At 65.2% G+C, this 10,288-nt stretch overlaps 2 protein-coding genes across 2 annotated transcripts; both read right to left on the reverse strand.

Moving 5' to 3' along the window:
• Positions 1 to 4,040: 4,040 nt before the first annotated feature.
• On the reverse strand, positions 4,041 to 6,004 carry MCRIP1 (MAPK regulated corepressor interacting protein 1). The gene is made up of 4 exons (XM_071451548.1): positions 5,832 to 6,004; positions 5,641 to 5,759; positions 5,448 to 5,546; positions 4,041 to 5,340 (listed from the first exon to the last, which is right to left on the reverse strand). The coding sequence occupies exons 1-4, from the start codon at positions 5,837 to 5,839 to the stop codon at positions 5,276 to 5,278; spliced, it is 291 nt and encodes a 96-aa protein (XP_071307649.1). The 5' UTR covers positions 5,840 to 6,004; the 3' UTR covers positions 4,041 to 5,275.
• A 109-nt stretch (positions 6,005 to 6,113) lies between these two features.
• Positions 6,114 to 10,241, reverse strand: PPP1R27 (protein phosphatase 1 regulatory subunit 27). Its single transcript, XM_071451549.1, has 3 exons — positions 7,781 to 10,241; positions 6,712 to 6,862; positions 6,114 to 6,550 (listed from the first exon to the last, which is right to left on the reverse strand). The coding sequence occupies exons 1-3, from the start codon at positions 8,025 to 8,027 to the stop codon at positions 6,427 to 6,429; spliced, it is 522 nt and encodes a 173-aa protein (XP_071307650.1). The 5' UTR covers positions 8,028 to 10,241; the 3' UTR covers positions 6,114 to 6,426.
• Positions 10,242 to 10,288: the final 47 nt, after the last annotated feature.

Genomic DNA, 10,288 nt, shown 5'->3' on the forward strand with positions numbered 1-10,288 from the left:
TCATTTGGCTCTGCCCGCGGCACCCCCGCTCTCCCGGTCGCTGGCCCAGGCCGTGGCCGGGCATCAGCCGGCGGCAGCGCTGGCTCGGTGAGTGCAGCGGGGTGCGGGGCTGCGGGACCCCTGTGCCGCCCCTGGGCTGGCTGCGGCGGGCTCACGGCCGTGCCCTAAGAGGCTTGTGCTGCGCACATGAGCGCTAAGCCCGGATGCCGCAGCTTTGGGCACCACAATCGCCTGGTGTGTGGGGATTAGGCCGGTGCTGCTCCCCGGCTGGGTTCACCCTGCCCGAGGGGTGGCGGCGGGACGGAGAGCCGCCCTGCCGTGACCCCGCCGCCCGCGGACCGTGGGCACTGCCCGTCACTGCCCACTCGGCTGGGCCCGAGCGGGTGACGGCCCCGGCTGCCCAAGGCCCGCACCCAGCCCGGCACAGGCACAGGGGCCGCGCTGAGCAGGGGCTGAGAGCGGCAGCTGCGCCCCGGCAGTGCCACCAGTGAGCGCCGGGCAGGCGCTGCTGCCCTCGGTAAATCGCACCCAGCCGGAGCACCGCCCGCACGGCCGCGGCCCCGACCCCCGCGGGTCCCCCGACGCCCACGGCTGCCCTGGCACCCACGGCTGCCCTGGCACCCTCGGGAGCCGTCGGGAGCCGCGCTGCCTGTGGTGTCCCCGGCCACAGCGAGGCACCGGCGGGGCTGGCGTGGCACGGCCATAGAAGCGATGGCCCGGGCCACGCAGAGCTTGGCCCCGGCAGCAGAGCCCAGCCCAGCGCACAGTAATTTTCCTCTGTTTACTCACAACTTGCTGTCTGCCCTGGCCGAGCAGGAGCCGGCGCCCGAGAGGCAGAGCAGCGCTGGCAGCGGGGATGGACGGGAGCAGCAGAGACGGGGCACAGAGGCTCTGGGCTGCGGGGCACAGAGGCTCTGGGCAGGGGCAGCAGCACCGTGGGGCTCCGGCGGAACGGGCGAGGGAAGGGGAGCGCAGTGCTGGGGGTCTGCCCCGGCCCCAAGTGCAGGGACGGGGACAGGAATAGAGGGAGGAACAGGCATTACCCCACTCACAGCCATGGTGCCAGAGCGGCCCCGGCAGCCCCCGCCGAGCCAGCGGCCCTACAGCCGCTGCCGTCACTGCGGCCTTCCTGACGCGGTAACGAGCCTAATTGAGGCAAATTGCTGGAGCACCAAGCAGTTTCTGGGAAGGTAAATATGGTCATGGCACGGAGCTGTGCCCTGTGCCTGTTGCTCCAGCGTTGCTGTGGCAACACCCACTGTGGACCCCCAACTCCGCTGGGGTCAGGCTGGCCCCAGACAGTGCCCAGCAAGGGTGGCCCTACCTGTGCCACACAATGATGGGGACCCTTCAGGGACCTCAAGCCAGCCCCAGCTCATGGGTGTGCTGTGGAAATGTCCTGTGTCCCCTGGTGCTGAGCCCTGTGCAGGTGTGTGCACACGTACAGCACACATGTACACCACACACACACACGCAGACACACGTGTGCACACACACACACGTGCGCACACACACACACACTCATGTGTACACACACAGAGGCAGGCGCTGCCCTCAGCTGCCCTATGGGAGCCCCTCGTTCCTGGTATCCAGAGGGATGAAGGTGCTGACAGCAGCCTGGCCAGACTTGCAGGATGGTTTGGGTAGGAAGGGACCTTTAAATGTCCTCTGGCCCAGCCCCTGCAGTGAGCAGGGACACCTGCAGCAGACCAGGCTGCTCAGAGCCCCGTCCAGCCTGGCACTGTGTTTCCAGGAATGGAACACCCAAGCACCCCTTGCCTTTCCAGGCAGCTCGTGCTGGAACCTCTCTGCCCTAAGCAGAGACTCTGCAGACACCACAGCGCAGCCATGGTGCCAGTCCCTGGCTGTGAGTTCGTCCCAAGGCATGGAATGGGGCTGAGGCAGTTCCTCACCCCCAGACTGGTGGCCGGGGCTGTGTCCCCCATACCAGCCCAGCCTGGCACAGCAGGCAGTGCCCCCAGCCCAGCCCAGCACCGTGGGCAGTGCCCCCAGCCCAGCCCAGCCCAGCCTGGCACGGCGGGCAGTGCCTCCAGCCCAGCCCAGCCCAGCCCAGCCCAGCCCAGCCTGGCACGGCGGGCAGTGCCCCCAGCCCAGCACAGCCCAGCCCAGCCCAGCCCAGCCCAGCCTGGCACAGCGGGCAGTGCCCCCAGCCCAGCACAGCCCAGCCCAGGCAGGCACGGTGGGCAGTGCCCCCCAGCCCAGCCCAGCCCAGCCCGGCCCGGCACGGTGGGCAGTGCCTCCAGCCCAGCCCAGCCCAGCCCGGCACGGCAGGCAGTGCCCCCAGCCTAGCCCAGCCCAGCCCAGCCCAGCTCAGCCTGGCACGGTGGGCAGTGCCTCCAGCCCAGCACAGCCCCGCCCAGCCCAGCCCAGCCCAGCCTGGCACGGCGGGCAGTGCCCCCAGCCCAGCTCAGTCCAGCCTGGCACGGCAGGCAGTGCCTCCAGCCCAGCCCAGCCCAGCCCAGCCCAGCCCAGCCTGGCACGGCGGGCAGTGCCCCCAGCCCAGCCCAGCCCAGCCCAGCCCAGCCTGGCACGGCGGGCAGTGCCCCCAGCCCAGCCCAGCCCAGCCCAGCCCGGCACGGTGGGCAGTGCCCCCAGCCCAGCCCAGCCCAGCCCGGCACGGTGGGCAGTGCCCCCAGCCCAGCCCAGCCCAGCCCAGCCTGGCACGGTGGGCAGTGCCCCCCAGCCCAGCCCAGCCCAGCCCAGCCCAGCCCAGCCCGGCACAGCCCAGCCTGGCACGGCAGGCAGTGCCCCCAGCCCAGCCCAGCCCAGCCCAGCCCAGCCCAGCCCGGCACGGCGGGCAGTGCCCCCAGCCCAGCCCAGCCCAGCCCAGCCTGGCACGGCGGGCAGTGCCCCCAGCCCAGCACAGCCAAGCACCCCTAGGCGCGGCGCCTCGCAGGAAAATTCCCACTTTATCAAGGGAATTGAGCACCGCAAATTGGTCTCCTAAGTCGATTCTGCCTGCTGCCAGGCCTCTTCCCCACCACCTAATTTGATGACAAACAGGTTCCTCTCCTCCTCCCACCCTTTAATCTAATGAAGAGCACTGTGTCCAAGGCACAGGGAAATAAACCTGATGAGGTCGATTTTTATAGGTAAACAGCCTGATTTCTCTGGCCTGTGGCCTCACTCTTCACACCCCTAACACCCATCACCTCCCCCTACCACCTCACCATCCTTGCCCTGCAATTTGGCATCAGTCTTTATAAAAATCACCTGCGTATAGAATGGGTTTTGTACATTTCATTAGCGCTTGAGCAGCTGCTTTGCCTCTGGCTTTACTGTGCCCGAGCAGAGGAAAACAAGGCAGAAGTGGGGGTGCTGCAGCAGGGCCCTCATGCCCAGGCCGTGTGGGGGTCCGGCAGACCTGAGATGGCCCCAGATGGGTGCCCAGATGGGGGGCAGTGCTGGGCTCCATGGCAGCTGAACAGGGCTGCCTGGACACAGGACACAGCCCTGGACATGCTAAGGGCTTCAAGCCAGGGCACCCCACTGGCCTGTCAGGCTCCCTGAACACACCACAGGGCCCATCCCAACAGAAGAGTGAAAGAGAAAGGGCTGTGACAGTGACACCATCACTCCTGTCCCCCACTGCCTGCAGCTGCAGGGATGCAGGGCCTGGGGTGGCTCAGGAGGCAATAGGGGCTGAGTTCCCATCTTGCTGTGCCAGAACCAAGCAGCAGGAATGTTTTGGTGATGGGAGGTAAACAGGGTCTTGGCAAGTGTCAAGATGCACTCAAGCAGAAATTCTAGCAATGCTAAGTATAGCTTAAATGCCATTAAAGCAGGACAGGGAAGAGGATATGAGGGTATTAATAGTCTCAACATTTAAATCCTGGATGCAGCCACAGCTCCTGGGATGCTGGCTGCCCGAGCCCAAGGGCACTGTGCCACTGACAGGCTGCACCTGCCTGCAGGGAAACCAACAGCCCAGAAAGTGCAAAAACAAACAGCTCCTGCTCTTGCCTCTCGTCCACGCCCCAGAGCTGGGCCAGGCTGCAGCACCACACCAAGGCAGCCCCAAAAGGACACCAGCGTTTATTTACAACACTCCTCAAGTGACATACCACAGAAAGGAAAGGGTACAGTACAACTCAAGGACTCAACAAAGGAAAGGTATTGGCAGCCCCAAGTCCCTGCAGCCCTCCCCACAGCCACTGGTGCTGCACAGGCCTGGCAGCCCCATCCCCGCCAGCTTGGAGCACAGGCGGGCAGGGGGCTGCCAGCCCTCCCATGGGGCAGCCCAGCAGCTCGGGTGGGCAAAGCTGACACAGCCACTCTCTCTGGCTCAGGCAGAGACACAGGAACCATCCACGCAGTGCCAGGAGCGAGTGGCTAAAGGAAGAACCCCTGGTGTGGTTCCACCACTGCGGCACCCAGGGCGAGCTGAGGGGCCAGGTCTCTTCCGAGGGCTGCGTATCTGGAAAACGGTGTTAGTATAAAACTGCAGCGTTGCCAGGGCAAGGAGCTCCTGAGCCTTGCTCCGTGCAGCCCCGCGGCTGCCCCCATGGCCACTGTCTCCTGTGGGGCTGCAGGTGGCCCAGGTCCCTCTGAGCACCTCTCAGAAGCCTGGGGCTGGTGCTGACACTCCACCTCTCCATCTGCAGGGAGAGAAACACCTTCCCCTCCAGCACCACAGGGACCAGGACTGATCTAAGCAGGTAGAAAATGTGGCCTCAGATGTGGCCCACGTGCTCTGGCAGCAAGCAGCCCAGGCAGCAACTTGCTGCCACACAGGAACTGGGAGGAGCCTGGCTATGGCCTCCCAGCCCTCAGCTGCACAGCGGGGCTGGACAGGGGCTGTCCCAATGTCGGGAGGCACAGGAACAGACTCGACTGTGCCACCTGCCCTCGGCCAGCCCCAGCAGAGGTGGAGCTGAGGCGCACAGGGGAAAGCAAGACCCCGTGCTGCCCGATCCAACAGCGCATCTGCCTCGGCCTGCCCAGCCTGGCACAGAGGGCAGCGACAGGAGGGGAACAGGGGATCGGGTTGCTCAGCATGAAGTGGGGAAGGGCGGTTTGAGGCCAGAGAAAGCTATGAGCGGGGGGCTGGAATCCTTTGCAACAGGCTCTGGGCAGTCTCGGTGAGGCCCTGAGCATCCTCGACCTCAGGCAGCTTCAGAGCCAGCCCCAGAGCTGACTGGCTCTCCCGCGGGCTTTTAGAAGGACAGACCAGAGGAGGAAATCAACACAAAATCTCAAATTAAATCTGCTTGAGGACCTCAGGAGAGCAGCCGACCCGCAGCGAGGATCCGCTTTAGGACTTCTTTGCATCCTGTGTGTTCCTCCTCTTCAGATCACCCAGGTCGACGGGTTTAAACGCTGCAAGGGAGACAGGAGAGACTCTGGGGGCAGAGACAGGGCAGCCCCCGCCCGGCGCGCGCAATCCCGGGCCGGCCCGGCCGGCGCGGTGCCCCCGTCCCCCGCACCTTTCAGGCTGGGGTTCGGCATCTTCTCCACGTATTCCTCGACCAGGCCGCGCTCGGAGCCCATCTGGCTGCGCAGGTCGCGCTCCACGCACTGCCAGGCTGCGGGGACAGGGCCAGGGCCAAGGCCGGGGCCGCTCGCCTCGGCCGCCCCGAGCCGCCCGCGCCCCCACCCCGCGGCCGCCGCCCCGCTCACCCTCGTAGATGAAGCGCACGTTCTCCTCGTGGGCCGGCGTGAAGATCTCGCTGCCGGCGCCGGGGGAGCGCGGGCCGCCGCTCCGCTTTCCGTTGTACACCACCCGGGAGACGGGGGAGCTGCAAGCGGAGCGCGGGGGGAACTGAGCCGGGCCCGGGGCCGCGCTGGGCCCGGGGCCGGGCGGGGCTCACCTGGCCATGTCGGCAGCGGCGCTCGGCGGGGCTCGGCGGGGCCGGAAGGGGCTCGGCGGGGCTGCGGGAGGAAGGGAGGGCTCGGCCGGGCTAGGCCGCGCGGCGCCCCCCGCCCGTCGCCGGGCAACGCGCGCCCCTCACCTGGGCCCTCCCGCCTGCGCCAGCCGCACAGACGGAAGCGCCGCACCGCGCAGGCGCGGCCCCGCCCCCTCTCGGCGGCGGACACACCCCCCGTACCGGCCCTGCGCACCGCGCTGGCCCCGCCCCCGCCCCGGCGGAACCGGAGATGGCACTGGAGGCGGTGCTGGACATGGTACCGGAGATGGTACCGGAGATGGCAGCGGAGATGGTACCGCACATGGTACCGGAGGCGGTACCGGAGGCGGTACCGGAGATGGTACCGGAGGTGGTAACCGAGATGCTTTATTGGAAAAGTACAAAGTGGTTCGCGATTCGCAGTACCGGGTGCTGCTGCCCGTTGGCCGCCCGGGCCCAGCCCGGGCGCAGCCCCGGTTCCCGGGCAGGCGCAGCCCCGGTTCCCGGGCAGGCGCAGCCCCCGGGCCGGCCCGCGGCGCTCGGTGTTGCCGGTCCCGGCTCAGCGCAGAGCGGCGCCTCCCAGCAGCTGCACCAGGTCCTCGTACTCGGGGTCGATGAGGTCCGAGGGTTTCTCCCCGTCGTCCGTGGTGGCCTCCAGGCTGGCCCCAAGGGACAGCAGGTACCTGCAGGGCGCGGAGCTGAGCAACCGGCCCGGCCCGGGCAGCCCCGGTGCCGCCGCCTCCACGGCCGGGACCGGCCCGGCCCGAGCAGCCGCAGGGGCAGCCCCGAGGAGCCGCCGGTGCTCGGGCAGCAGCGCGGTGCCGCCAGGCCCTCAGGGCCGTACCTGGCGATGTCGGCGTAGCCGTCGCTGCAGGCCATGTGCAGGGGCGTCCAGCCGTTCTCGTCCCGCTGGTGGATGTCAGCGCCGTATTTCACCAGGAGCTTGACGCAGTCCAGGTTTCCCGTCAGCACGGCTTCGTGCAGCGCTGCCATGCCTGCAGGGACAGGCAGGGGTTAGCCCTGCCCGGGAAGGGATCGCTCTCCACGCTGCATTCACAGCTCAGGAAAGGGGGGCGGGCACTCTCCTGCTCAGGGAGAGGACAGTGGGGAAAGAAACACAGACTGAGAAAGCCAGAGGAGCTGCTGTGGGCTCCTGCTGCCCTACTGCAGCATGAATACCCTGTCTGGGAGGGTACAGCACCCACTGCCCCAGCTGGGCAGGACAGAGGAGGGAAGGGGAACTGCCCCTTAGAGCAGCTGCTTTGAGTCCTGGACAGGACTCACACAGAGCCACGAGAAGGTCTCTGGTGTCATGCTCTGCCTGAGTTTCAGAAGCCAGTCACTAACAAAGAATCAGTATGGACAGAAAGAAGCCCGGGGTTATGAGAGCCTCTGTCTCCATGGCCTTGTGAGAGCAGAAGCCAAGCACACGAAAAGTACAGATCTGGGCTCCACATCAGCCTGTAAAGATCAGGCATTCCATAAACAGTTTCTGGTGAGGCTGTGCACACAGAACTCGGAGCTTTCCCTGAGCCCCCAGAGTCAGACATACAAGAGGGAGCAGTGCCTGTGAGAAACAGGCAGAGCCAGGAACAAATGCAGATCCCCCAGTCAGGGGAAAAGGCAAACTGGTGCTGCCCAGAGCCCATAGCCTGTGCTCGCTGCCATCCTTTGGGGTCCCACCACGCTGCGGGGGCTCGATGGCGCCTTACAGGGACTGGGGGCCAGGCTCCCCCTTCCCACTGACTCTGCTGGTGAGGGGGGATGCTGGGGCCACCCTGGGGCTCTGGGGCCCTGCCGGGCACTGCTCCTTGCTGAGGGGCCCGGCTTGCTCCAGTCCTGCTGCGGGTGTCCCGCAGCCCCGCCAGGCTGTGCCGCTGCTCTGCCCAGCTCTGCCGCCCAGCAGCACTCACCAGAAGGGTAGATGGTGTCCAGTGTCACCTTCCTGGCTCGTATGAACCTGCCCACCTGCTCCAGGTCCCCCTGCTTGATGTGGTCCTGGAAGACGACGTCGTTGGGGAAGCGCACGGTGCGGGAGGCCCGGAGCCGGGGCGTGTAGCGGCCGTAGCGCGGCGTGCACCGGCCGTAGCGGCCGTACTGCGGCACCGCGGGGCAATAGTCCCTCATGCTGACGGCAGCAGCCTTGAGGCACAGCGGCATGGGGCCGCTCAGCACGCAGCCCGGCCCCTCGCTGCCCTGCTGCCTCCTCTCCGGCCCTCACGGCGCTCCTGGCTGCAGGTCTGTGCTGGCCCCGCCGTGTCCGTGTCCCCTGCCGCAGGGACGCGGCAGCCGCCGGGCTCCTCTCCCGCACTCCCGGGGCACCGGGCTCCTCTCCCGCGCTCCGGGGCACCGGGCTCCTCTCCCGCACTCCTGGGTAACACGCAGGACGTGGCACCGGCACTCGCAGCTCACCTCCAGGCCTTTGGCCCAGGACTGATGGTTCTCTGGGAGCACCACGTTATAAAGACTGCCCCGGGCTATTTTGGGGACATGCAGCTCATGCTATTTGCCATGATGCTTCGTAATCGAGCCGCCCGGGCCTGCAGCCTCCCACTTTTGGGCAGAAGTTGGTGTCTCATCTTACCACCCACCTGTCGATGTGCCCCATCCAAGGGGTCAAATCTACTCTTGCATGGGTAGTCCTTCAGGAGAGCCTGGAAGGAATTTCCCAACATTGAGCCCTTCTGGGGAAAGGCTGCTCGTGGCCCAGCTGGCCAGCGCAGTATGGGTGTGCCAGGGCTGTGGGCACAATCACATCCAGAGCTGTCACCCTCCTGTAGCTCAGGGGACAACTCAAAAGGAGCAGGAGGAGCTGTGCTGCCCAGCCCAACTGTGACAGCACACAGCCCAGCAAAGAAGCAGAGCGTGTCTGATGGCCCCTGTGCCCTTGCGAGGACAGAGGTGCTGCTGGTGATCCCAGGACAGGCACAGAACCAGAGGCCTGCACTGCTGGTCCCTGCTGTTCCTTGTCCTAGAGACAGGGAAGCAGCTGCTGCCAGCAGCCTTCGGAGAACAGCAGAAGAACAGCACCACCACCAGACAGCTCCTGCTTCTGATACTCTCCAGCTACACTGTCGTGACCCGAAACAGAACCATCTGCCACAGAGGAGTCATTCAGGTCCAGGGTTTAAGCAACCACTGTTTTCTCCCACCAAAGTTTGGGCACGTCAGACACTTAAGCATTTCATGCTTTGTCACGCTGATGGGGATTGTCCAGGCAAGCATGTCAGAAGAAATCCCTGTGGTGCTTTAGGAGTCAGGGGTTTCACTCTGCCCTCCTGCTGCAGCAGACCCTCACCCTGAGCCCAGGAGCACAGTCAGGCACTTGTTTATCTGCTGGCAAAAGCATCGATCCCTTGGCCAAGCATCCGCTTGTGGATGAGCCTGAACATGGCACAGAACACTTGCAGCCTGCTTTCTTGGAACAGCAATTAGGCATGAACATCAGATGGCTGCTAAGCTCCTGCCCTGCCACAGGGAGCCTTGGGCTAGGAGAGGCACCTCCTCTAAGCCGGGCACAGTGGGTCTCTGCCCAGAGAGAGGAGAGCACTGCAGAGCTCAGGCTTGGTCACAGTTCAACTGGCTGTGCAAAACAGCCCTATTTGAGTCAAATTCTAGTCCCTCTCCTTTCAGTGGAACTTCACTGGTGAAAGTCCCTTCCTCCCCACTCCAAAAGACAAAGCAGCTGTCAGCAACCAGCCCAGGCCCCCAGCACTGCTGGGTTTGTGGGGTGCAGCAGTGGCCACTGCCTACCTTCAGTCATAGCCCTGGAGGGAGGCAGCTTCAAAGGTCCCCCTCCCTGTAGCTGCAGGTACAGGTGTCACACACACCTGGCTGCTGCTCTGTCAGCGACAGCCCTTCCTCATCCCATGGTGAGTGGGGGCCTGCTCAGCCCCAGCCCTGGTGCTGCTATGCCCAAAGTTTGGGAACACCACATCAGGGCTCTGCTGGGGCCCAGCAAAGGCTGGAGCTGGAGACAGACACAAGTGTTGTCCAAGACCCTGTGCCACTGTTCCAGCACACATCCCACCCGCTGAGACACAGAGGTGTGGCCCCAGTTGTCCTCTAGCCTCATCATGCCCTCCCTGTGACATTTATAGCATATTTTCTAACCAAAATACCTTCAGCAGCAAGCAGCAGGTTTGGAAATAGCAGCATGGCTCAGGGGGTCATGTGAGCCTGACTAGCAGAGCCCAGCAGCAGCAGAGAAATGTCCCCTCAGCCCAGCCAGCTGGCCCAGGGGCTGCACACTCTCAGAGCCAAGCCACGGCCCGCTCACACCTGCACCAGCCCCTGGAATCCAGAACGGACACGGGCACTGCAATGTTCTTTTCCTTTACTAATTACTTGGAGAACGTGACACGCACCCCATTGCAGCAGAGTCCTTTGAGAATCATCCTACAACTCTGATCTCCCCTTCC

Source organism: Agelaius tricolor, unplaced genomic scaffold (genome assembly GCF_023055355.1).
Source record: "Agelaius tricolor isolate 1412-34295 unplaced genomic scaffold, bAgeTri1.0.p SCAF_32, whole genome shotgun sequence".
NCBI classification, from domain to species: Eukaryota; Metazoa; Chordata; class Aves; order Passeriformes; family Icteridae; genus Agelaius; species Agelaius tricolor.

What these genes read in the sequence shown, in the direction of transcription:
- MCRIP1 (XM_071451548.1), bottom strand. An exon ending in CGTGCGCTTCATCTACGAGG is followed by an intron (nt 5,547 to 5,640) that starts GTGAGCGGGGCG and finishes CTGTCCCCGCAG; the next exon opens with CCTGGCAGTGCGTGGAGCGC. An exon ending in GCCGAACCCCAGCCTGAAAG is followed by an intron (nt 5,341 to 5,447) that starts GTGCGGGGGACG and finishes TCTCCCTTGCAG; the next exon opens with CGTTTAAACCCGTCGACCTG.
- PPP1R27 (XM_071451549.1), bottom strand. Translation starts at nt 8,027, where the DNA reads ATGCCGCTGTGCCTCAAGGCTGCTGCCGTCAGCATGAGGGACTATTGC. An exon ending in GGACACCATCTACCCTTCTG is followed by an intron (nt 6,863 to 7,780) that starts GTGAGTGCTGCT and finishes CTGTCCCTGCAG; the next exon opens with GCATGGCAGCGCTGCACGAA. An exon ending in GGCTACGCCGACATCGCCAG is followed by an intron (nt 6,551 to 6,711) that starts GTACGGCCCTGA and finishes CGCGCCCTGCAG; the next exon opens with GTACCTGCTGTCCCTTGGGG.